The sequence below is a fragment of the Gymnodraco acuticeps genome, unplaced genomic scaffold, assembly GCF_902827175.1.
Source record: "Gymnodraco acuticeps unplaced genomic scaffold, fGymAcu1.1, whole genome shotgun sequence".
In the NCBI taxonomy this organism is placed as follows: domain Eukaryota; kingdom Metazoa; phylum Chordata; class Actinopteri; order Perciformes; family Bathydraconidae; genus Gymnodraco; species Gymnodraco acuticeps.
The window spans coordinates 145216-172950 of NW_022992193.1; the positions used below are offsets into that span (position 1 = coordinate 145216).

At 43.5% G+C, this 27735-nt stretch overlaps 1 protein-coding gene across 2 annotated transcripts in view; it reads left to right on the plus strand.

Moving 5' to 3' along the window:
• Window positions 1–8044: 8044 nt before the first annotated feature.
• The window catches only part of LOC117539278 (nck-associated protein 5-like), a 150572-nt gene continuing 130881 nt past the window's right edge, over window positions 8045–27735 (plus strand). The window contains exons 1-2 of one of the 2 annotated variants that reach the window (XM_034205316.1): window positions 8045–8251; window positions 15598–15700. In XM_034205316.1, coding sequence (XP_034061207.1) covers window positions 8133–8251; window positions 15598–15700 — 222 coding nt within the window. In that variant the 5' untranslated portion in view covers window positions 8045–8132. The remainder of the gene's footprint in view (window positions 8252–15597; window positions 15701–27735) is intronic. The other variant, XM_034205317.1, reaches the window with a different exon arrangement.

Consider the following 27735-nt stretch of genomic DNA (forward strand, 5'->3'; position numbering starts at 1 on the left):
CCTTGTATTGTTGTTACTATCAGTACAGCCGCAGCGCCACTTTCCGAACAGGAAATGTACACAAATACAAAATAAAATCGTACTGACACTTATTATCTATATTATATATTATTATCTTCCAGCACTATACAGTGCTGGAATTGGGCCGGTACTCACCGGTACGCAGTACCGGCACTTCTGGTTCTGACCCATGGAGTACCGGCACTTCTTGCTCAGTACCGGCATGCTGGCGGTACTCCGGTACTCATGCACCGTGCCAGTACTCAACACTCTCCCGCCGTTCTTATTATACATCCATATATATATATACAGCCGCCCGGTACTCAGTAGATGCGTCATGAGGTGCCGAACGGACATTCTCATCGCTCTAACCGCTGGAGTTTCACAGCGGCTGTCAGCTGTTTACTCCTGTCATTCAAACAGAACGTGCTGGAGAGGGGGCGGGGCTTATCTTCTCCATGTAAATACTGTGGTGGAAACGACTATGTCAAAATTAACCTATTTGACCGTGATTTAATAGTAATACACGTTTCAAAATAATAATAATAATAATGCCGAAGTAACAACATACTGAAAACTGTTAGTAAAACCATGTTTTAATGCTTTACAATTTACATACCTAGATGCACGTGTGTTGTGTTTATGCAGTGCAACTCCCACCCAGTGGGTGGCTATGTAGAGTGATAGAACAGAGCAGGCACGCCCCCGAGAGAAGGAAAGCAAGTCACGTCACAAATTAGCATTTCTTAAAATGTTAGCATGGATTAATAAAAGTGCAAAAAGACAGCGGTTGTCGCCGGAAGAAACTTCAAATACAGAGAATGCTGTGCCTGTGTTGGAAATTGTGTCTGATGGGGAGCTTTCTTTGGTTGATCCTCCTGCTCCAAGTTCTAGTGCATTAGCATTAGCACTAGCTCCACCGCCTCCTCCAGAGCCTATAACGTTAGCTGCTGCTGGCTCAACTGCCACCACCAACACCGGGCAAAGCGATGCACCTGACTGCTGGACAACGGACCAGGTGCAATATTTTTGCAAGACCAATGCATGGCTCCTTCTTAAAGATAAGAAGCTAGGATGTCGGATATGCAGAGATGTCAAATCTTTGGGAATACACACTGGACAAGGACTGAAACTGTCAACTGAATGGGGTGAGTGTGCAGTGTCTCATTTCGGTGTTGACAAGGGCAAACAACAAGCTAGCCTGAGAAAAAAAATCAAAGAACATAAAGAATCACAAGCCCATGTAAAAGCTGCTGACATCCTTACATCTGCTTCACGTGAAACTATTCAACATCAAGTGCAGTCTATGCATACATCTGAATTAGACACCACTATCAGAGTTTTTTCGAACGGCATATACAATTGGCAAACATAGCCGGCCATTCACAGACATGCCAATTGATTTGAATGTACAGAAACTGAATGGGCTGAACGTGGGCAGGGTTTTGCACTCCAATAAAACCTGTGGCGAAATCATCGACCACATAGCTCATGAGCTGAAGAAAAAAATGGCAAAAGACATTACAGAAAACCAAAGAAAACTCTGTGTTTTGGTCGATGAATCTACCACTATTAGTGGTAAAACAGTGCTTGTTGTGTGTCTACGCTCAGCATTAGCTGATGCTGAGCCCGAAACGTTTTTTTGGGAGCTGATCGAGTTGGATGGAACAACGGCTGATGACATCACAAAGGCGTTAATGGAGTGTCTTGGAAGAGATTTTAACGAGGACTTTTTAGGTCAGTGTTTCGTTTCTTTTGCATGTGATGGGGCTTCAGTCATGCTAGGGAAGAGAACAGGCGTTGCTACCCAGTTGTGTAGTAAATTCCCAAGCCTGTTTGTGTGGCACTGCTCCAATCATCGTCTAGAGCTGGCAGTTGGGGATGTGGTCAAGGAGGTCTCAGGGCTCAATCATTTCCAGATCTTTTTTGACAAACTCTATTCCTTGTTCCATGCCTCCCCCAAAAATCAGAGGCAGTTAGCGCAGTGTGCGCAAGCAGTCGGACAGCGTCTCCTGGTGATAGGGCGTGTTTTGTCCATCCGCTGGGTGGCTTCAAGTGAAAGGAGCGTCAGAGCAGTCTGGGAAAACTACCGAGTGCTTCATGATCACTTCACAAATGCTGCAAACGACACGAGCAGGGATTCCAGAGACAGAGCAAAGTACAAGGGCCTGGATGATGTGCTCACATCTGCAACGTTTGTCAGCAATCTGGGACTGATGTACGATGCGCTCACAGAGCTCAGCGACCTCTCTCGGCAACTCCAAAAAAGAGAGATGACACTGCCTACAGCAGATAGGCTCTTAACTCGAGAAATACGAGTTTTTGAATCCATGGTCACCATGCCTGGCCCACACATGACTACAGTTCATACAGCTCTAGCTGAGAAGTCCTTCAAGGGTGTTGCCCTGCGTGAGAATGGCAGGCTTGTACAGATTCATGCAGGTCAGTTTTTCCGCAGTATGGTAGAGAATCTGAGACACAGAATGACTTCCACAACCTCCTCTCATGTCAGCACAAGAGAAATCCCATTACATGGCCGGGAGGCCCGGGACAATCAGCTAATCCAGGACATGAAAGTTATCCATCCTGGAAGTTGGCCTGAAGAGGAGTTAGACGTACAGTATGTGGACGTAGAGGTGCTACGTTTGTGCGAAGTGCTGAAAGTGGACAGGAGAGAGACTGTTCAGGGCTTTCGCGAATACAAGGAAACCAGGGCATCCCGTACACCTGCTGCCATGGAGCCTCTACTGAAAGCAGTCCGAACCATCGCTGTCTCCACTAGTGAGTGTGAGCGGGCATTCAGCTGCATGAACGATATCCTTACTGCAAAAAGGAATGCTCTCTCTGTCAGCCGACTGTCCAGCCTGGTTTTCATTAAATGTAATGGACCATCACTAGGACAGTTCAATCCGGAACAGTATGTGAGGTCCTGGCTGGCAAAGGGAAGAAGAAGTGCTGATGAAAGAGCCTGTCCAGCTCCAGCCCCTGATACTGATGTCCCCAAGGCCTTCTGGAGCCTTTTCTAACAATGTGAAGTATATTGCAAAGCAGCTCACCCAGTGAGAAGACTTTTGGCATAATGTGCCGATTTGTACAGATCCTGGAGATAGAAGGACTTCAGACCAACCAGGGAGTTATCTGATCAGCTTGGTGTTCAATGTAACTCTTTACCATGGCTCAGACTTTGTTACTTGCAGTTACAGTTTCTCATTTTAGATTGTGCAAATTTTGCATTTGTTTTTACATGTTCTTTGTTCATGCTCTTTATCATTTTTCTGAGTTGGAAAGTTAGATTGCATCATAGTTTACTTTATACATATTTGTATTCTTCAGTGGTGAAGTATATTGCAAAGCAGCTCAGCCATGTGAGAAGACTTTTGGCACTTTTTCGTTTTTCGTTTTCTGAGTTGGAAAGTTAGATTGCATTCAAAATGTACAGAAATACTTAATTTTGTTAAAGCTTTTTATAAAAAATGCTTCTGACCAGAGCTTTGTTTCCTTGTCATTAATGTTGAACACCACCAGAGGGGCTCTCACCTGAAAGGTCTCTGCTTCATGTGTCTTCAGCAGAAGATCTAGACTTTGATTGCTATATTTTCAGTTAATATTGACCTTACTGAGCTTTAGCCATATCCGCTGCCTATCATAAAAAATGTTAAGTACAGTGAACCTTTCTAAAATATACAGTAGTAAAGAGACAAACCCACCAGCATTATAGTAGCCAAATTCTTGTTTGTGGGCTGTATATATAAAATTGACTTGAAAAAGTTGCTGATTTTAGAGTACTGGCACCTTTTTCATTCCAATTCAAGCACTGTCTATATAGATATATACAGTATTTATTATATAAATACGACATTGTAGTGCAGAGAGATATGGAGTCAGAGGCGGTGCAAGGAAGGTGCAAGAATAGTGATTTATTCACAAGCTGCAAAGGACATGTTATCGGGTCGCAGCCCGGGTCGACAAGAGAGAGCCAAGAGGGTACACACTATTTATAGGTAACCCATAACATGTCCGTGTGGGAACAATAACCGCAACTGTAGTTCCAAGTTTGAATTATGTCCCAATGGTTAAATAGGTGGTCACCACACAAGCCCCCCCAGAATTCAAACATGGCAAAAAAAAATATATCCCCACGTCCGAGGAGGAAGCACCACAAGGGCCGAGGAGGGTGGGGCCGCAGGTGAGGACCTGGCCATGGAACGGGCCACGAAAGGGGGCCGCAGGAGAGGGCAGGGGCCCTAACGAGGGCGAAGGCACCCACACCGGGGGCGGGCCGTCGTAAGGGGGCCGCAGTAGGTGTCGCGGAGAACCCAGCAGGAAAGAGCGCAACCCGGCCGCAGGCAGACGCACAACGGCGGCGGGCACAAAGTCCTCGGCAGGCGTCGAGGTATCCCCGGAAGAGAGGAGCAGTCCCCCCGGGAGGAAGGAGCGCAACCTGGCCGCAGGCAGACGTGCAACGGCGGCGGGCACAAAGTCCTCGGCAGGTGTCGAGGTATCCCCGGGAAGCAGGAGAGCAACCCGGCCGCAGGCAGACGTGCCGCGGCGGCGGGCATGAAGTCCTCAGCAGGCGCTGAGGCCTCCCCGGGAAGCAGGAGAGGCCAGACAGGGTCCCGGAGCGCGCCACCCATGGGCCGATGGAGCATGGGCGACGTCCGGAACTGTAGAGGCGAGAGGGGGTCCAGGAGTGCGCCACCCAGGCGCCGATGAACGTGAGTGGCGTCTGGATATCCCCGGAAGGCAGGAGAGGCCAGACAGGCTCCGGAGCGCTTCACCCACGGGCCGATGGCAGCATGGGCGACGTCCAAAACCGTTGAGGCGAGACGGGGTCCAGGAGTGCACCACCCAGGCGTCGATGAAAACGTGAGTGGCGTCTGGAACCGCCGTGGAGGTGGTGAAAAATTTGAGAGTGTCCACATGAGGTCAACCGGCTGGTCGAACCTCCTCTCCGGCACCAGAAAAAAACAAACTCAAAAGGGCTGATAGCCGTTAGCCGTCGTTAGCCCCACGTGGTTAGCCGCTAGCTGCCAGCCATGGGTAGCTGCCAGCCGTCGTTAGCCCCACGTGGTTAGCAGCCGGGACGTGCAGCCGCACGCCCCGAAGAACAAACCCATGAGGTAGCAATGGGGTTGCTGGTCGACCCAGCAGGTCGTGCATCGTCCCCCCGTTGGATAGAAAGCCGATGCGGGAACGGCGAGCAACGTCTCCAGCCTTCTGCGGAGCGCGCACCGAGCCTCAGTCCGCGTGCCGGTGGCAGCCACGGACGTCTCCAATCAAACCCCGGCATTTCGAGAAAGGAACTCGAGTTCCTTTTGCCGTGTTCGGCTCCGTCCCGGAAACTTCTCAAGACGTATCAGGGTCACCAGTGTAGTGCCGAGAGATATGGAGTCAGAGGCGGTGCAAGGAAGGTGCAAGAATAGTGATGTATTCACAAGCTGCAAAGGACATGTTATCGGGTCGCAGCCCGGGTCGACAAGAGAGAGCCAAGAGGGTACACACTATTTATAGGTAACCCATAACATGTCCGTGTGGGAACAATAACCGCAACTGTAGTTCCAAGTTTGAATTATGTCCCAGTGGTTAAATAGGTGGTCACCACAACATCTTGTATTTTAGTTACACCCGCTCGACAACAGTGAAAGGTTCGAGAAACAACCATGTTTGCCGGGTGCACCGCGGCGGAGGTGGGGAGGTTCCAGCTGGGAACCTTCACCCCGCTGCGGGACCCGTGGGACCCCTGTACGGTGCTTCTTGGTCACGCTTCATATCGGCCGGCCCGGGAAGGAAGAGACACGCAGAGTGGGGGAAGTCCCAACGCAGCACACCCTACCGGCCATCAGAGCATGGCTTCCCTTGGCCTCCAGGAGAAAACACCACTGGAAGGTTTAACATTTCAGCATGATACATCTTTCTCCTTTGGTTGGGGATTTGTCTCTTTGACTCAAAGAATAGATCACAAGCGTCCAATTAAGAAATCAAAGATTTGCATGATCAAATGCTGAAAACTGAAATGTAATTTTCCTAATATTATTATCTTCCTCCTTCATAACAATTGATGCCAGTAACTGATTAGCTCCTGACATTTAGGTTTAATTGAATGTCTGTGATGATTTGGGATTATGTTCTTTGCTTGGTCTGGCTCTTCGTTATGCTTTGAAAGAGCTGCCAATTATTTTGTCTTTCAGCTCTTCACAGCTCAAAGTCTTGCAATGTCGTCAGCCCACTCAGTCTCCGAGAGCTAACAATGTTGCAATGCAGTGAGTTTAGAGGGGAGGAATGCGACAATAGAATGGAATTATGGGAGAAATTATTGTATTTTAGACCGCAAGAAATGCACCAGAGATGGGCTGAAGCGGAGCATTTGTTCACAGTATAACACTCAAAGTTTGTATTTAAGTAGTAATACAAAATAGATAAAAAAGATTATATAGATATATGATAATGATAATAACAAAAAAAATTATAATAACTATTATCATGATTATCTTAATTATCATAGTTTATATAAAAATAGGATGAGAAATGAAACTGTCTTGTTATCTGGACTTGTAGGAATTTTTATTTTTATTTGTTTTTTATATATATATATATATATATATATATATATATATATATATATATATATCATTTTGTTTATCTGTGTGCGTATTTTTTTGTCTTTATCCTGCAACAGGATGACTAACGGGAGGGCTACCTCTGTATAAACTATGCTTTCTGCCCTCCCACTTCTACGGATGTATAAACTGTCTAATTGTTGAAATAGTAGAATACATTTTTTTTTAATCTTGGAGATTAGAAATCTTGTGGGCTACGAGGGTGGGTGGCAGCTAGGAATGTAGCACGCTAAGCAAGCGCCCTGTAGAGAAACCAATGAAAAGCATAAATAAGTCTTCTTGGCAGTTAAACTGGGAGTCATGTGCCTCCATTTAAATGAGAAGGGAAAGAGAGATGGAGAAGTACAGGCTGGGGACCCTGCCAAGCCGAGACACTTGAGGAATGCATCTCTCGCTCCGCAGTAATACCATTACTGCTATCCGAGTAAAAAAACCAGCTCCAATAGTCTAGTCAGCAAGTCTCATGGCCAGAGTGAACAGATAACAGGTTACAGCGTCAGAGCTAACTGAGAAATTCAATCTTGAGAGATTTTGAGCATGTTGACTACCGAAATAAGCATGCATCCACGTGTCTGCACATTGTGGTTACTTGCACATAGTTGCATGTGTCTCATATCAAAGTCAGGAAGTGATATGTGAAGGGAAATCCTCTTATTATTGTTTGTATCCACAATTTGTTCTAGTTTTATTTTGGACCCATTGATTTCTAGGATTCACAAATGTTTTCTTATTTGTGAAATGCATTTTTTTGCGTGTGTTCGAGACCACTCCAACCAAGCACAATAACAACGTTTTACAATTGAGGGAATATCATATAAGCAAATTTAGATAATGAAATATTTTCAAGAAATTATGAAAATAGGATTATTTAGGAAATACTACTGATCCCAATTAAGTCTATAACAACTCTTTGTGCATAATATTGCCTGAGTTAAGCTTCTGAACGGCTTAAAAACGGCTCATTAACGCTTTTTAATGTTCCTCTAAAATATCATTTTAACTTGTTTGATTGGATTTAACACTGCCTCAGTTGCACTACTAAAAGCATCTCTCTAATTCTTATATGTATGTGACATATTTACACACAACACATGCCATTATATGGGTTAGGGGGCGTGGCTTATGCCAATGAGAAACACACCTGCGAAAGAGCAGAGTCGGATGGTTGAGAATGTTTGGTGCTGGCTGATGTGAAGTTGACTTTTAGCCTATTGTCTTGTCAGTGTGTGTGGAGCTGTGTGTTAGAGCTCGAGGCATGTGGTGTGACTCCTCGAGCCCTGGCAGTTAGTTAATAAACACATGCCTGTCAACAGCTGCTGGTGACGTAATGTGGAACTTCTCCTCACCACGCTCCTTATCCTCCCGCCCCTCCCCGCCTCCCTTACTCCCCCCTCTGTATTTACAAGTCTGCTGGGTGTTGCTGCAGACTTCCAGCAGCACAGATAGTGTTTAAAGAGTGTGTGTTTTGTGAGTGGCTTCCCCCCCTGCAACACTTCCAGGAGGATTTACGACAGCATGTTTTCAGCTGCCCTCAAAGGAAATTCCACATCATCAGGTTGTGTTCCTGACCAAAACACCTCTGAGAGTCTGGGAACTACAGAGCTGTTGAGTGGAGAGGATCCAACCGGCTCAGAGTAAGTTTCGAATCATGCTTGTTTGCCTCGTGACATTATAGGAGGCTGAAATGATTCACCTTCCTTTATTGTTAGGGAGAAGTGTGCAAAAGTCAGTGCAGAACATGACTGGATGTGGCAAGAAGAAGAGCATGTGCTTAAAACAGTTTAAAAGTTTGATTGTTTGTTTGTAGCCTTTATTTAACCAGGTGAAAGCCCCTTGAGATCAAAAGATCTCTTTTTCAAGGGTGACCTGCAGTGTTTGACAGTCATAATGGCAGTTACCTGCTGAGTAACATAAGTAGGCCTATGGCTTCTTATATGTTAGCTAGCAAACTGAAGCCCTTAATGTAAGATAGGCAATGTTTTCAGTGTTTATAACCAGCGTCATATTTTTGGCTAAAACAAGTGTCACCACCAATGATTGCCTTAATTGTTTAAAGTGCTGTTTAAAGAGTTTATTTGGTATGTTTTGTCAACCAGCCCAAGGTAAACAAGATATGTCAATTAGCCTCTAGCTAACCCTGGTGGTATACACTTTAATTGTCCCTGGACAAAATAAAAACTACAAATGAAATGTTTTGTCATTTGCATGGCACTGTTAACGATTTAGATAAATAAATGTGAGCTGTAGATTTAGGCTGCTTGAAACAAAATGATTTGTATTAAAACAAATAAGTGTTAGCTTGCACCGAAATGAACTAGCTAGCTTATAAGCTAGTTTTATTTATGTTAGCTTATTAGCTGGCTAGCTAGCTGCAGAAAAGCTCAGCAACAACATCAACATTCAAAAGTAGTTGAAACCATTTAAATAAGCTTTCCTGTAACTTCCAACATAAGACGGTCAAAAATGAGCACAAACTAGACTTTTTCACAACAGACATTGTGACTTGTCATAGCAGTACACAACAGGTGATATTGCTAACGTTAACAATGTTCATTAAGTGTACTACATGTCAAAATGACTGCTGCAAAAAAATCCCAGCCACCTCCAAACTGTTGAATGTTAATTGTGAATGACTGTTAAAATTATCCTCTCTGCTTGTTTTCAAATGCTCTGAACACTAAACTGTGACAGCTGCCGTTTGCAGATCTTTGCTGTGAGAAACGGCACACAGGAAAACATGCAGAAAGATGAACACACTGTTGTTTCTCAAGCTGTCAGCAGCCTGCTGTTGAAATGTGTGTGTTCACTTATTTAGTGAGCTGCCGCATACCAAAGTAGAAGGGGGGGATAGGCTTGTGTATTTTGATAACAGTCGGAAAATTATTCTGCCCTCTCTTGGCATACTGCATCACCTCTGGGCCTTTGGAGTGTATTTTTCTGTATTTTTCTACCTGTAGCGTTATCACGAGAGAGTTCAGCAGAGAGTCAAAGCATGCTGGCCAAAGCAGTTGAGGGTCCCTCGACAGGAAGCTCAGTTGAGTTTTTTCCCAGGATGTACATTACAACATCCTACGCATCTGGTGGGATAAGCACAGGGAATTGCAGGGACTCCCCTCATGAAGAGGATGACGACTTTGTATTCATTGTTTTTTCTTTTTTTCCACTAGACCTCCAACCCCTCCCGCCATTTTTAAACCCCCACATTAAACTGCCTGCTAAGTAGTGCTGACTAAACATGATTTAAAGCTGCTCAGACAAGTCCTAGCATGCAGAAACTTTATCATTAAAGGGGTCGTGTTCGCAGATAGTTTCCCTTTTTATCTTGTTTGTCATCGGAAGTCATTTAGGTGTTTGCATAGTATAACGTAACCAGTTTTTCAGTCAAGGCGCGCTGATAAAACGGCGCATCAGTCATGTTTGACAAGCTTTGTTAAACAAGTAGGCTGAGTCTAATATTGATGAAACTCTTCAAAGAGACTGGATGAGAAAGCCCCATGTAAATGTGTCAAATGTGTCCCTTACAAAAATCTCTTTTGAGAACACTTAAAAAGACAGAACTAGAGCATCTGGTGATGAGGGTGAATAAAAGATTAAAACAGAAAAACTAGGTTTCACATTTCTGGCTGCTTATCGCAAACAAGCCACATGATTTATAAATGCCACACGATCCGCATTTCTCTCAGTTTTAAGAACATGATAAGAAGCTCTATTTGTTCCTCATTTAATATGCAGGATCAAACTTTACTCCTTCAATCAGGTTTTCCCTGTCTGGAGAAGCGTTGTGGTTTCACGCGACTATCAGTAACAGCAATTTGAAGATCCTAAAATGGGGGCTGGTTTCATAGGCTTTTTTATAAACCAATTTTGATCTTTGTTAAAAAGGACTAACAGATAAGATAAGTAAGATCCATATGCCGGTTTGTTTGCACAGTGCACACACATGTGTTATACACCCTCAACAACTGTACTCGTTCTCATTGTGGGAAAGGACATTGGTTGTTTATTCAGCAAAAAAGACCGTTGGAGGCTCTCAGACACAATAATTCCATGTTAGTGCGGGCCAGGCTACATTTGGTCGTGCCAACTGTACGGGACACATGCAGAGTCAGGATCAGACAGGCCGGCCAGCAGAGGGACTCAAAACATCCGATCAGCATAAACCATCTGTGCTTCTAGAATACAGATGGACCTCCCTCTCCGCACGTTAAACCCCACATCAGACACTTGCATGCTTCAATTTTCTCCTCAATGAACGGAAAGTAATAGCCACCCCAACGTCCCCTCCCACTTCCCCCCCAAGTGTAGCAGGGCGAATTAAAGGTATAATCTTCCCGGTCATTCATTCTTCTCCCCGGACATGGCAATCTGGATGAATCATTCAGAAGTAAAATAAAGAGAGAACTGGGCTCTGTACCATGGGGGAGTCTCTGCGCTGACCCCGTTTCAGTCCCCCCATTTATTCAAGGCAGACACAGGGCATGGAGACAAAATGAATTGGTTCCCGGGGCAAAGGGAGTGCACCAATCAATGTCCAATCCCATCCATTTTCAGGCCCTGCCACTTCCTGGCATTGCTCTTTTCTTGGGGCAGTGTGGTATTGATCATGGAGGTCGGAGTCACTGTTTGGGCAAGACGTTTTTCTTTCTTAGCCCAAGTTTATAATAGATGTGTGTGTCAATTGAAAACTCATGCAAAATGCATGAATTGAATCCCCTTCTCTTAAGAGTTTGGCTCTCCCTCCTTCATTCTTCCTGCCCACTTGGCCATTTCAATATTTGTTTACATTTATTTGATCCTCCATTTATTGTATAACCGTTGACTAAATTGCATCACAATGAAAAAAACCCACTTTCTTTTATTGCAAATTCCGCTGCAATTATTCTTCAATGAAAGGTTCTGTTTCATGAGAACAGGGGACAAAGTTCAAGGCACAAACTTCACCCACTTGATATCTGTGTTTGAACTTAACATGACAAAGATGTCTTACTTGTGGCGACTCTTTGCACAGTGTGAAATGAGAATATGCGTGGGTGAATGCCTGACTGTATTAGGTACAAAGGGCAGTATTGTCACTAGTGGCAGAGTGTGGTCTCTGTAACACTGCAAAGGCAAAAGCCAAACGGGTGGAGCAACAGTGTTTCTTCAGCAGACCTTTTACTGTAGGGAAAGGATTAGTGTGGCTACAAGTTAAGATGACAGTGCCAGTAAAAGGCTGCTGATTGCAATAAATGCACAGCTGCCTAATTCTTCTAAGCCGTTCAAAGGAACAGTATCAATTCTGAGTCATGACAATCCATATTCATGGACAATCTAGGCTTATTATCACCGTTTTTCCAGGTTTTCTGTACAGCCATCTCTGAATGGCTTTAAGTGTTATCATTAAGCTGGTATCCCCCTCACATTATCCCTGTTATAGTTTGGTAGCTGTCTAGGACTGTGTGACCTCAGCTCGGTCCTCGCTTGTTTCATGGAGCAGATGTTAAAAAAGGGAGCCCCCCCCCCACCACACACACACACACACACACACACACACACACACACACACACACACACACACACACACAGTAACACACTGTTCCACCGTGCCTCCTCCCTTTTTACGCTGGCATCTAATTAGGCCTACAGCACAAAGACTCCCAGATGTCAGCGTCCTCCTGGCCTCTTTGATTATATCCTTCCCCCCCCCCCGACTGGCTGGTCGGCCGACTGGCTGGACGGCCGGCTGGGGGCCGTGTGGGGGCCGTGTGGACTATAGGCGTTGACGCGTGTCACTCCACGTAGGTCAACAGCGCACTGGTTTAACATAACAGTAATTGCTTTTGGTGTAAATCACAAGGATTTTAGAGCAAGGGAGGACAGTCCTGAAGGGGTTTCAGTTGTGGAGAGAGGCCCTTGGATTGTCATAAAAATAGGCATTTAAATGTGTCCTGTTCATATGATATGCAGCTTTATGTAAATACATGAAAAAAGCACAGGAATAGTGTCCTCACCAAACCAGTACTTGGTAAACCAGTATGTCATTGCATATTTAAAATGGCATTTGTCATGTCCAACGGTCACTAAGTGTTTCATTTCCGTTTTAAACCAAGCAACCAAGAAACGTGACAGTCAACACATTTATCGGGTGAGGAAAATTGACCACGGCGCTGCTTTTTACAGACATCAGCCCATGACAGCAAATCAGACTCCCATGCTTTATATGAACACTGGTTCTGCCAAGTAAAATCCTATTGGATGAGAGGTTGATTACCAGTTATGTTAAACTTATTAGATATATACTGTAGGACATATCCAAATGAACCTCACTTTTAAACTTAGAGAAAGTACTGCAACACTGTGACCAATCACCATGGTCCTACAACAGCCATGATAGTTTTAGTCATTTGTCTGAGCTATTTACATTTACTGATGATTCTTTAAAACAAATTGCTATCTTTACTAGCAATTTAAGGGCAGCTGACAGCACACAGACAAAGCATCATTTGGCTATCAAAGGCAGAAGTTTGCTTTTATTGCCTGCTTTTATCTGAATACCCCTGATATTTAGCTTTTAATGTGTTTGCTTAATCTTTATCACTTCCACTACCTCAATCCACACATTTTCTATACCCCAAGGAAAATGGTGTCTGTGTTTTCTACGTCGGGTCTGGCCAATCAAGGACATTGCTATAATCCATTTTAATCATTTACTCTCAATTTCCTATAACCCCCCTATCTCTGCATCCAAGGGAAGCCATGGGCTTTACTTCCTCTACTAATCTCCAGCGGAAAGGGACCAAACTGAAATGCATTCTAAACATAGACCAGAGTATTTCATCAGATGTAATACACTTGCACAATTAGCCATTGCATTGCCAGGCTTAGCGACAGGCAGGAGTCTGATGTTTCGGTGTCATTAAAGACATTTCACATCCTGTTCTCTGATTAGGCAACTTTCTTATACACGACATAACCCCAGGGTGTTCAGAAATGGGCCAGATGGAGACTGTGTCATGCTGGGAAACATAACACCTCTTCTGAATGGATACGTGATAGTGGCTGATCCTGCATGCAGTCTGATGTTTTGTGGATTCACGTCGATACGTTTAGACTTACCAAATTGGCAGTGGATGGAACGTGTCATGTTGATGTGTGGGGATGTTTGACAAGTGCAGTCACGCTGCTGAAGCTTCAGACAGGGTGTAACAGATACTGCCTGCAGCAGATGCAAAAGGCACTTTGGGACGCTGTTTGGTTGCATAAGTAGGTTTGTGAGGCAAGTTAAAACATCTGACCTACAAAAAAAAGAAAAAGGGATGAATACAATTTAGCCTCATTCTGAGTCTAGCCAATAGTGACACTTAGCAGGCGTGAGATATCGCACCAGTGGATCTTATTCTGAGGGTGTCATGAGATGTTTTTGGTAGCTTTGGTGTGGCTTGAAATAGCATATTTATTTAGACCCACAATGTTTTATTATGACAATGACTTGGTTATGAAAATAACTCATGCAGAGGTTCAACTTTCATCTTTAACGAGTGGTTTCTGTGTTTGACACCTTTTTAAATGCACATGGTTAAGCAGGCATTTGATTTCTTAAAGCGATACTAGTTTCTATAATTAGAGCAAGAGATGAGAAAATCCTTATTTCCCCAGCTAGATATCTCCTGAAGAAAGGTTAAATGGCCATGTATAAATGAAACCAGGTTTAAATGGTGACCTGGGTATTTAAGGGGAATTTGTATCTGAGGACAGAATTGACTCCATGCATACCTCCAAATTTGTCAGGTCTCTGACCCTGAAGTGTCCATCAACCGACCTTTGACCCTGTGCTCCCCAATGAGGAAATGGTGTGCTTACTCCGTGCAACACCACAGTGTCTCTAAAACTCTTTTGTAAAGGAGTAGTATGCGTGAAGTGAAGAGTTTATCTTCCGCTGTGGCCTCAGTCAGACCAGGTCGGACTGGTTCCCAGCACTGTTTGGAGAGGCCTAGGAAAACAAAAGGGCTTGGGGTCTGGGGACGGGTTGGAGGGTGGGATGCCTGGGTGACGCCGAGAGCAAGCAGCGGGATTTATCTCTGTGGATTCAATTTCAAGAGAGAGCATTGTAATGGAAAGAAATGGGAGGGAAAGGCTTTAAAGGTGTCCTATCATGAAAAATTCACTTTTTAATGTCTTTTATACATAAATATTTGTCCCCGGTGTGTAAGGGAACTCACAAAGTGTCAGAAAACAAAACCCTCTCTCTTTCCCTCCGTACCCAAATCTCTAAAAACGGGGGTACAACGGAGCTGATCCAGATTTGCTGCCGATATGACGTAATATCAGAAATGTGGTCTGGCTTTACACCCACAGCCCTATCAGAAACGTTGCTATCAGAAACAATGCGCAACGTGTTTTGGACGTAATATGGTCTTTGTTTTCATTAGCAAGCATCGCTAACACTCCGAGCTAACCTGTACTGGAGAGAGTATGTGTAAAAAAGCAGAATATTAAAAGGAACTCACCTTGTGGTAAACCCGCAAGAGAAAAAGCATTTGAGCTCCATACTGTTTCAGAAATAATCCTTAATGTGGTTTTGAACATGATATGGCGTTTAATCACGGCAGCATTTAGCTGTATTTTCTTTTTTTAAAGCTACAGACCCAGAATCAGCCCTTCTCTAACAGGGCTGAAATAGAGGGATATGAGGGATGTCTAAAATGCATGATCTGTTTGGTATTTTGAGCAAAACACATCATAGACATGTTTTTTTAATATATCTTAGACTCATAATATATGCCTAAAAATAGCATGATAGGAGATCTTTAAATTGATGGCAGGAGAAGACTGTCACTTTGTCTGAAACTGCTGCCACTGCTACTTGGCTTGGACTCTGATCTCCTTTTTAAAAGGTGAAAGCCCTCTGCTAACAGCGGAAACGTGACCTACCGGACATGAGGTGTTCCTTGTTGACTTTCTCCCTCTCTCCCTCTCTCCTCCCATTTTCCCCTCCCTTCAGGGCTTCGCAGGTGTGTGGATCGCTGCAAGGCAGAGGAGCCATGAACAGACACCTGGAGAGGAGGGAGCAGTTAAAGAGATTGTCTGTTGATAGCAACCTACCGGTAAGTCAATCCCCGACACGCGGACGGTTAGATTGGTCACTTAGTCAGGAAGCAGACATCTGGGAATGTCCTCGTTCTGCCTCGAAAAACCTATTGCTGAGCTATTAATCCACAGAAGGAAATGTTTGGGAGTCTTTACGTTTTTCTATCAGAATAACATTGTGGTATTTTTTGGTCTATTAATAATGTCTGTGTGACTATGCTTTCATTGCTGTGGTTGGTTTGGAATGCAATATATCTTTGTATATTGTAACTTACACTGCCTAAGTATTTACTCCGTGTTTAGATTTGTTCTCATCTTCTGGGAATGAAAAGGGCTTCACTTCCTGTGTTCAAGTAAATCTGTCCCAGGAAACATCTACTTAGGTTGAGTGTTTAGAGGAGAAAGATAATATAATCACTTAATCAGAGTGAAGATGAACTACATTTGTATCCTATCAATGAGACCAGTAAATGGACATTTATAAAAAATACCACAGACAACATGAGCTTCAACCATTAGGATTAAAATGAAAGTACACACACACACACACACACACACACACACACACACACACACATACACATACACATACACATACACACACACGTACGTCAAGCAACCCAGAGAATAAACAGCCTCCCATGAGTGTTTGTGAAACCCACCGTGGCTGCCGGTGATTGACAGCCTTATCTTTATGCCGGGGCGAATCACAGGAGTGGAAACTTGTTTTGGCCCCGGGTTAACTGAAGGTGAATCTGCTTCCAAGTAGCCTCTTTGGAATGTCAAGTGCAGTCCTATAGTGGCTGCTGTGTTGTGTCTACATGGCAGTAAAGAAGCTGGATTTATGCCCTCAGTGCATACAGTCACTGTGCAGGAAATAATAAATCAGTCTTAAAATAGCATGTTGGTATAGGAAATGCTCAAGACACATTTGTTGCAGATTAAATGGCAACTGTTGAAGAATGTAATCTCTCATCGTGGCTAATTAGAAGGCTGGTTTGCTTTTTAAAGGAAACAAAATACTCCTCGTACAAGACCATGCAATTATGAGCTGCATTTCCATGTTGTTTATGGGGCAGTTTGTTGCATAGGTCACTGACAGTGAGGCTTTAATGAAGCTGAAAGATGTCAACATACTTTATTGACTTGACCTGACTTTATGACCTATCCTAACCCACTGCTGACATGCAGAGAGCCACAGTGATTAAGGGAAAAACCCTGGTGTTCCTCTATCTTTTTATATACCACGAAACTAAAGCTTGAATACCCATCCCCGCACAATCCACAGAACATTAACACTGTATCTGCTTATGATGGTGATGCTTCCTTTGAGTTGGACACAAACCCCGAAACTGCCAATAATTTCTTACTCAAACAAAGACATGAGAGTGAATCTAGAAGCAGCGATACACTTGAATCCTCTTGGTGAGACAAGACACTTATTTATAATTCATCCGCAGTGGTTTGTAAATGAGTAACTTAATGTGACACGGAGGACGATTATTATTGTTTTGTACCGTTTCTTATCCAACAACTGATTCATAAAGGCTTTTCCGAGCGCTATCACTATCATTAATAGTTATTGGTTGATATGAGCTTTACTGTGCCTTTTTAATAGCTTTAATTGAACACACAGCAACCTGATTTACTGTGAGGGGAATTAAAGTAGGTCATATTTGTGATATGGGTTTATGATTCAACATGCTCAGTCCACTCGACTGTCCATGCATGCATTATTCCCTTTTTTCCTTCCTCTTCTCTTGAACATTCATTCTCATGTTTCTGCTTTTATAACTCGTATTATCTGTTTCCCGTCTTTTGTACATTATCCTTTGCCTCTTTCCGAACCACTCTTTCCTCCCCCAATGACTTATTCTCACTCGGGGCAGCAGGAGCATAAGGGTGCTGGGTTGTTTTAATAGTGGGACATGAGGAAGCCCACAGCATTTTGGTAAAGGTCCAGCATGGATCTGGTGGCAGTGTGCAGATTGGATTCCATGACATGGGCAACCATGACAAGTGAAGGCTGCTTTTGATTGGTGTTGCCAATACAAAGTTGAAGTCCTCTGGTTCATTTATGCTCTTTTTCTGTGTTCGTAAAGGCAAGAATATCCCTTCCATATTGGATAGTTGAGTTTTATTTCATCAAAAGAAGCTTTAAATCATGCTGAATCAATGAGATTATTATTATTGAAACCATTGTGGCTGTGATTTGTTTATTGTGAATCTTTAAAGACATTCAAATTGTGTGTTTGCTGGTTTTTGTCCGTGCTATAATTTGTTTGTCAATGAGCCTTTGTACAGCAACAATTCACTAATGTCGTGTTGGCGCCATTAGTATGAGGCCACTGAGTTTGTCTCTAAACTCAAACCTGGCTCTTTATCCATCCACTGCTGATGGGGGCAGGGGGGGGCGGACATGATGTCTCTGGCCCTTGTGGCTCTGCTGGCCCTGGCACAGATAAACCTACTAAGTCCTGTAAACACTCCTTTTCCTGGGAGGATATGAGCCTTCGATACATTTATTTTTTCAGGCATCTGAGAAAACACAAGAGGCCGTCTCTGACATTCCGTCAGACGACAGGCATGTTCTGCTTTTCCCCCTGCGTCACCTGTGAACCAGTTTTTGTCTCATTTTCTGAATTGACTTTTAAAACAGGCGTCCGCTAACAATGCATTTTACATAACATGGTGTAAGACCTCCACTGATGACCCTCTGTGATCGAGCATTTTGACACAGGTCAGAGTGCTGCTCTCAATTTGTGTCAGTGTTGCGGTATATTACTCCATATAATGGTTGGCCTTCTTTTTCCATGATGAACAAGAAGGATGTTCCACCAGGGACGCCCCTGACAGATTCTCACTTCACACTAGCACTCAAAAGTCGAGACAAAATACCATATGTCAGTTAAGGACCAGGTGAAATATTTATGTCTGCTCTTCTTTGGATGGATTACATAGCCTAGCTCCATACGAAGCTTCTATCAATTGTCTTTGGGTAATTTGGTGAACACAGGGTTTGTATGTCAGTCAGGACCGCCACCTCACACATGCATAATGCATTGAGCCGGCATATGTTTCCTCAATGTATGCAGGCAAGGTTAGAGGGTAGTTTTTGGTACAAAGCTGCTCAAAAAGCTCCAGGCTTCATTCAAAATAATTGAATTTATGTCGTTGTGTAAATGTCTTGTATTTGCTGCGAGTGTGGCCTTTGCACTTAAGTGAAGTGGACCCTTAGTCAGCATTATCGGCGTTGTATTGATGTGTTTTATGGGCTCCTGTAGCAGCATGGGTTAGCATCAGGTGACACATCTTAGCTCAGCATTGGCCCATTGTAGCAGCAGATGCAGTAACTGGGGCACCATTTACATTACATAACATCTGTGTTGCTGGGCTGATTCTGAGCCTATTTATTTTTATCATTTGATGCCCGCCTGCGGATGAGAGTCTTCGTCATGCAGGGTGCACGGTGAGCCCGATGGCCGCCAACGGTCTGTGAGCTGTTGCTAGCTGCTGCCAGCCAGCTTTAACTAGGTCATGGCAGAAGCTCTGTCAGAGGTCCATCCTATAGAGAAGAGGCCATCATTGGGGTTTAGTTCAAACAGTCATTGGAGGACATTTACAACCATGGTTTATCCACCGACAAACTCAAATCCTCATGATTGAGAAAGGAGTATAAGCTGTGAGGTAAAGGAGTCAGAAGCGTTCTCTTATTCGAGTAACGGATTACATGTAACGGGATTACGTAATCAGGATACAAAAGAAAAGTAACTAATTAGGTTGCTGTTACATTTTTTAAAAACAACAAAAAAACTGGGATTACTTTCAAGATTACAATGTATCAATAAAGATCAGTTTATTATAGGTAGACGCATACTGCCTGCATTTTCTTTTTGGTTTTCATTTACATTTATTCTTCTTTTTTTTTTTAAATATCTTTTTTAATGCAGTGGATGGACACCTGATTTAATAAAACAAAAATACAGTAGCTTTTAATTCATATATTGAACTAAAACACTTTTCGTTAAGTCTACCATTCTGTTGGTCTAGCCGAAATGTAAGAGGAATTCTTATTTTATCCTGAATATCATCTTTTCTGAGGTCACATGGTTCTGTTGTCTTACATAATGCAAGTAAAAACATCTAATAATACATTTATTTGATTTGAATATTAGGTAATCCAGAGGAAAGTATTCAGATTACATATATTGTGATACTCAGATTAGGTTACTGATCTAACTAGTAATTGTAACAAATGACATTTTTAAAGTTTCCCTCCGACCCTGGTTATTTTACAGAAACATTAACAGCAACCAGAGTTTGTGCTTTAACTAGTAGGAATGTGAAGAAAATAATGTACACAGCGCTTTAAACCAAGCCCATTTTCACACCTAAACACACCTGGCCTTACTGTCAGGTCGTGTTTTTGGAAAGTTTGGCAATGTACGAACGTCCTCGATCCAAACTGAGATGAAAGACATTTCGAACCCGGCTAAACGGCACGTCTGAAGAGGTGTGTAATCACCTTAAGGCATTTGAACAACATTGGGGCTAGGTGATTGCTGGTTGGAGTGGATATGATGAGTGTCCTGTCACTCACTCAGACCAAACTGGATGCTCCATCATCGGCAAAATTGCTGCCCTCTTCATCTCTGTCTTTTTGCTTTGTCTGGGTCTGCCTGTAGCAAATTCCTCATTTATCTAACAAAGGAGTCACACGAGATGTGGTGTCTAATGCATTTCCTCAAACTGTGAAGAAATACTCAAGGATGCTGTGAGAGTCATCCTTGTTTCTCCTTGTTTCTCTTCCACACCCTGCCATCATGTATATATGCAGCAGTGCAATCATGCTCAGAGATTATTGATAACAAAAGGCTAAATTGAAAACACTCTGCAGGGGAGGGTTAATAATCAAGGGGTCCACATTACTGATTAAACGCTGGCTGCATAGTTGTGAGTCGTATTGAATAAACAGCATGTGGTAGTGCTTTCCTGTTTATCTCCAAAGTATTTGGGTTTAGCTAAATCCCCCTGGCTTTTGTCAAGCCTCCTCCTCGTATAAAGTGTTTTACGTGCTGATTTGCTGCCATGCTGTTATATCGGGCTGCAACTTGTTTCACTGGCCCACTGGCAATAAAATTGTCCAAGAAACAAGCTCCACAACAGACAAATTAGTTTGGTTTATGCTAAATTTAAGTGCAAATGAATTAAATGGTAAGCCAGCATGGAGTCCACTTGGCAAAGTTGGACACAGCCCATTACAGCTGGTTGTTACAATGCAGAATAAAGACATACAACTTAGCAGGGGAGCAGCAGGCTCTTGGAGCTGGATGGGCAGAAAATGCTTCGCCTAATCTGATTGGCTCCCGCATCGTCAGGCAGACAAATGGTGGGGTTTGATATTATTACTGAGCAGCTCAAACTAATTGAGTGTAATTATACAGTAGAAATCCACCGACAATGCCCGCCTCGGCGCGGGCCCCCGTTCTCACGCCATGAGTATTATAGGATGCCAGGCTCAGGGGACGAGTGCCCCCCCCTGAGCTCATTCGCTGTGGCCGCCTGATTCCTGAGGAACTGCTGTAAAGTGTGGTTCTGAAGCCGAGGCTGATTGGACAATATGGGTGGGAGCTGGTTACATAAAAAGATTTAGGCCCAATTCCAAACCGCCCCCTACACACTAACCTGCTGCACTACCTGACCGCCTCAAAGCTGTGTGTGTCCGTCATGAAACAAGCTGTTTACAAATAGTTCAGTGCAAACGTTAACTGATAAACTGCCAAACAAGAGACATTTAATAACGGCATACAGATGTTAACAACTTCATGGTTACCTCGTATTGTTTTTAACTTAGGATCGTTTACTCATGTTAAGTCTAGAAAACGGTAAAAGTTTTGTAAGTTTACAGGGACTGTTGCAAAAACTAAGCAGCTTATAAACATCAGATTTGAAAACAAAAATATGTTAACACAAATAAATTCCATAAAAGTTATTTTTAATCCAAGAGATGCTGATTTGAAACCGTTTTTTGCATTTCCTTTTTCTGCCAGAGAGAGTGGAATTCGTCCAAAAGCTTTCTGCTATTTTTACACCCTCCACCTGAAAGGAGGGAGCCTCATTAATCTGCGAGTGTGACTACAGACAGAGGGGGAGTGGGTAGGGTCTGGTTTGGAATTGGGCCTTTGACTCTTCTTTGAGCGGCTAGTTCTCTCCGAGAACTCTCACACTTCATATTGAGTGTTTTTAAATGAAGTTTATCAGCAAGGGTGTACCAGCCTCCAGCCCAGCTCCCTCACTGTGCAGGTGGCATACCACACATACCTGGGATCAGCGCGTGGGTAGCCACGGGGCCACAGGGTGTGGGAACCCAGCAAACTCTGGGACACTCACTGACTCAGAGGAGAGAAGAAGTGACGCTTTTCCTCCTCGTCTCATGGGAACCGTCTCCTCCTTCATGCGATTACAGCGTCTGCTTTTCCCTAGACTCCGCTCTAAACCTTTACGGCTTCCCCCATATCCAACCACACGCTAAGACTAAGCAGCCTCCCTTCCCTTGTAAAATTGCTTTGATAATTGTTGAGGCTGTTTTGATATGAGCCACTCGTCTATTTTTCCAACCTCCAAGTAATGAGATTTGGCAGTCCCCTGCTAAAACCTAGGCTGTGTTTTATTAGGGCAATTATATCATATTTTATGGATCTCGGCATCACGCAGTTAAAAAAAGAGGCATTTGAACAACATGATGTCAGAAAATGTTGTTGAATGTAGTAATGTTCAGGTGAGTAAAGCAAAGGATTATCACATTTAGCTCCGGGTGATATCGAGCCAAGCATTGCAGCTGACCTGCTTTTTCTCAGTTTAGGATGTGAACCATCTTCTCTGCTTGCCAATGACATACTGATGTGTGCTAATGTGCACAGAATTCTCTGACCCATGTCAAAAGTTGCGTGTACGTCGCATGCCTTAGTAATAGTGATGCATAAATTGCACATTTGCCTGCTGAACATAGGTTGATGTTCACTGTTATCGCTAGTGACTAATGGCCACACGAGGACGAAAACGGCCGTTTGCGTTACTGTTTAGTGTCATATAGACCATTCGGCCATACGAGGACGACCGAATACGGCACTAAACGACTGAGGAAACGACAACGGGTCCCAAGGTGGATAGAACGGCATACGCAACGCTCTGGGGGGTCAAACGGCTCCGTGTGTGCGCCCTATACGAACATGTTCTGATAGTGATTGCGCAATAGCAATAGCCCCGCCTCTCCCCACCTCTGCTGCTCACCTCCGCGTACCCCGCGCCATTGCTGATGTGTTTCGCCACCAACAACAACAACAATGGCGGATCGCAGAGTTGCTATCGTGCTCCGCTACTGACCATGCTACAGTTCTTTGTGCAACATCTACAGCAGACTTACACATCCGGAGGGGATCTTACTCGCTGCTTTTGTGGATATGTACTGCAGCTTCAGCGATCATTTTCTGATAATGATTGCGCAATAGCCCCGCCTCTCCCCACCTCTGCTGCTCACCCCCGCGTCAAAGTAAACTGCACACTGAATTCAGATTATTTATCTTTCTCTCGATATGGACATAAACGCGAGTGAAGTCTAATCTGACAGGACGGAGACACCTCTCAAACTACCTAAACTAGTTATAAATATGTTTATTTTTACTGTCGACCGGGTCACTCATTACTGGATCAGCTGCTGCATGAAACAGACACTGACGCTGTCCAAAGAGAGGGTGGAAAAAGAGAGGCTCCGTGTATTTTTATTATTATATTATATAGAGTCGTTATTCATTTGTTTTAAAGCTCAATAAATAACAAAGAAGACCTTTGACCGGCACTTTTATAATTTTGTCGGAAGGTTTAAACTTTAATACACGTTGACTGGCGAAAAACTCTGCCCGGTTCCCTCGGCCCCCACCGTGGAGAATAAACAGAAGGTCAATCATGACAACCATGCTTCTTCGCTGCTTTTGTGGAGGAAGTTACAGCGCCACGTACAGGCTCCTGCATATGTACTGCAGCTTCTCCAGCGGTTGGAGCTAAACGGAGCGGTCTCGTGTGGGCAGACACTATCCGGATAACTATTGCGTGTGGACGGAAGCTTGTTTGCGATTGCGTTTGCGTTAATCCTATGCGTTTAGCCGTTTTCGTCCTCGTGTGGCCGGGGTCTAAGGGTAGTCAAAGACTCTTTAATAGTCCGTTGGAGAATCACATAGGAAGCTTTTGTATGGGCATAGATATGTCTCATAATTATTTGTGTGAACATAAAAATAATTTGTGTGTAAATATGTGATTTGTAAATGTAAAACAACATCCACAAATGCATTTAAAAGATTTGCAAACTCACAAAACATTTGCAAGTGTAAAACGGATCTGCAAATACGCTAAATATGTTCACAAATAAAAAAAAGATCTGTGAATATCTCTTTAACATTTACACCTTTCGATCAGGCATTTGTGAATCAATTTTGTATTTGTGGACCAAAAATGCGCTTGCGGATCTCAAATCTCTGTTCACGGATCTCAAATCTCTGTTCGCGGATCGTCTTTTTACACACACAGAATTTTGAGACATATTTTCCGCCGGTCTCGGCTAAAATCTACTCGTGTCACTCGGTTCTTTTCGGAAACCACGTGATGGCCTGCTGATGGCGACATTTCCGCATGATTTCAAAGTAAGAGCATGATGGTTTGTTTAATGCTCTGTTTTTGTATTATAATGAACAGCGGAACGTTAGATGCATTCTTCATCACCATCACCATCATCATCATGTTATAGTGATACAGTTAGTTTGTGTCATTGGTTCAATATAGCATATATCGAGCACTTTCGTTGATGTTGAAGTGCAGGCTATAGCCTACGCCACTTTCGGGTCCCGGGGGAGCAGCTGGCAGCGAAGCAGCCCAGATAAAACTCTTTCTTCATTGTTTGTTGTGTATTCAGTCAAGCGGGTCGAAGTTACAAAGCACTTCACATCTTATTAATCGGCCTAATTTTACCTTACCAGTGCAGTAATAAAGTAATCTGTAGAAAAGCACCGTATTTAGGTCAGGGTTATGGTGATGAAGAATACATCTAACGTTCCGCTGTTCATTATAATACAAAAACAGAGCATTAAACAAATCATCATGCTCTTACTTTGAAATCATGCGGAAATGTCGTCATCAGCAGAACATCACGTGGTTTCCGAAAATAACCGAGTGACACGAGTAGATTTTAGCCGAGACCGGCGGAAAATATGTCTCAAAATTCCGTGTGTGTAAAAAGACGATCCGCGAACAGAGATTTGAGATCCGTGAACAGAGATTTGAGATCCGCAAGCGCATTTTTGGTCCACAAATAGAAAATGGATTCACAAATGCCTGATCGAAAGGTGTAAATGACAATGTTAAAGAGATATTCACAGATCTTTTTTTTTATTTGTGAACATATTTAGCGTATTTGCAGATTCGTTTTACACTTGCACATTTATTTGTGAGTTTGCAAATCTTTTAAATGCATTTGTGGATGTTGTTTTACATTTACAAATCACATATTTACACACAAATTATTTTTATGTTCACACAAATAATTATGAGACATATCTATGCCCATACTTTTGGGTCTGTTCCAAAGTGAGTGAGGAGGGTTTCCCTTTGAAGTTAGAAGGACTCTATGTTTCTGCTTTATGTGTGTCCACTCTCGCTCAGAGCTTTGTGCCAGTAATTGTGTAATTGGACATCCATTTCCCCCTGCCAATGAGACCGTCCTTTGTGCCCTTTTGAGTTCGGGGGCGATTCTTCCAATCATGATGAAGATCAAAGTTGAAACCGTTACTGCGTGCGGTCAGAGTCACATGCGTCGTTCGGCAAACATTAGCGCTTTGCACCAATCTCTATTCACCCTGTGGTTACCCCACAGAAGAGCCCAATGCCAGAGACACAGAGGCCTTTTTGAGAAGGCCTGATGAGAAGTGAGTCCTCTTATCTGCCAGTGTTATCACCTCACAGCATCAAACACTTATGTCCTCACATTCACTCAAGTGCAAATGTATCAAGATAAGAGAGTCACACATTAAAGGAGTGAAGTTCAGCTAAATTAGGAGATGAAGGTAAAACATAACCTGGTTATATATCAAAAGCTTTGATTATATACTGACCAAATCACGCTAGAAAGTATGTTCGGATGTCCTCACTTGCCCCGAGGCAGTTACAACGGAAACCTTGTAACAACAATAGTGTGTTTCCCCAGTTAATGACAAAGCTAAGCTAGCAAGTGTGTAAAAACAAGCCATCTCTCCTACTGAAGGTGTAAAAACACCAGTGTTTCGGGTTCACTGTGTTGAAAGAGGCCTGTCTCAGTTGAGAAACTTGAAACCAAAACACAGGAGCTCATCCCAGGGTGTTAACCCCATCCACCTGGTGTGGAAGCTCCATCTCCAGGGACGTTTGTTTATCAGATGAGGCGCCATCACTGGATCCAACGTTGGCAACGCAGGTTTGGGTTTGAAGGCAAAACTGTCCGCTAACAGGATTGGACGTGCAGATTAAGACCCTAGTGAAAAGGAGGAGGCAGATAGAAAAGGAGGGGATGCGTCTGTCAGCGGCTCAGGGATGCACACCACCTCACCTGGCAGCTGTGCGGGGGGGCCTCCTGGCAGACTGGGGGTGGGCGTGAGAGGCAGAAAGTGGTGCGGTGGTGGTTAGCATGTCCTGTCTGTACTTCGGCACAGTGGACGCCCTGTGATCACATCCTCCTCATCAGGCTCCCAGCCAAACCCTCAGCTGAGATCTGAGAGAGCTCTTTCATGCTTGCTTTCTAAAACCAGAGTTACAAATGTGGGGGGGGACCAAGGTTTTCATATACTGTTTTTTAAATGCAAAATTCACTTTTTGATGTCTTTTATACATAAATATGTGTCCCCGGTGTGTCAGAGAACTCACAAAATGTCAGAAAACAAAACCCTTACCCAAATATCTAAGAACGGGGGAACAACGGAGCTGATCCAGATTTGCTGCCGATATGACGTAATATCGGAAATGTGGGCTGGCTTTACACCCACGGCCCTATCAGAAACGTTGCTATCAGAAACAATGCGCGACGTGTTTTGGAAATAATATGGTCTTTGTTTACATTAGCAAGCATCGCTAACACACAGAGCTAACCTGTACTGGAGAGAGTATGTGTAAAAAAGCAGGAAATAAAAGGAACTCACCTTGTAGTAAACCCGCAAGAGAAAAAGCATTTGAGCTCCATACTGTTTCAGAAATAATCCTTGATGTGGTTTTGAACATGATATGGCATTTAATCACTGCAGCATTTAGCTGAGTATCTGGGTAGAATTCTTCTGTAGCTTTTTTTTTTTTAAAGCTACAGACCCAGAATCAGCCCTTCTCTAACAGGGCTGAAATAGAGGGATATGACGGATGTCTAAAATGCATTAACTGTTTGGTATTTTGAGCAAAACACATCATAGACATGTTTTTAATGTATTTTTATATACAGTGGGGCAAAAACGTATTTAGTCAGCCACCAATTGTGCAAGTTCTCCCACTTAAAAAGATGAGAGAGGCCTGTCATTTCCATCCTAGGTATACTTCAACTATGAGAGACAAAATGAGAAAAAAAATAATCCAGAAAATCACTGTCTGATTTTTAAAGAATTTATTTGCAAATTATGATGGAAAATAAGTATTTGGTCAATAACAAAAGTTCATCTCAATACTTTGTTATATACCCTTTGTTGGCAATGACAGAGGTCAAACGTTTTCTGTAAGTCTTCACAAGGTTTTCACACACTGTTGCTGGTATTTTGGCCCATTCCTCCCTGCAGATCTCCTCTAGAGCAGTGATGTTTTGGGGCTGTCGCTAGGCAACATGGACTTTCAACTCCCTCCAAAGATTTTCTATGGGGTTGATATCTGGAGACTGGCTAGGCCGCTCCAGGACCTTGAAATGCTTCTTGCGAAGCCACTCCTTCGTTGCCCGGGCGGTGTGTTTGGGATCATTGTCATGCTGAAAGACCCAGCCACGTTTCATCTTCAATGCCCTTGT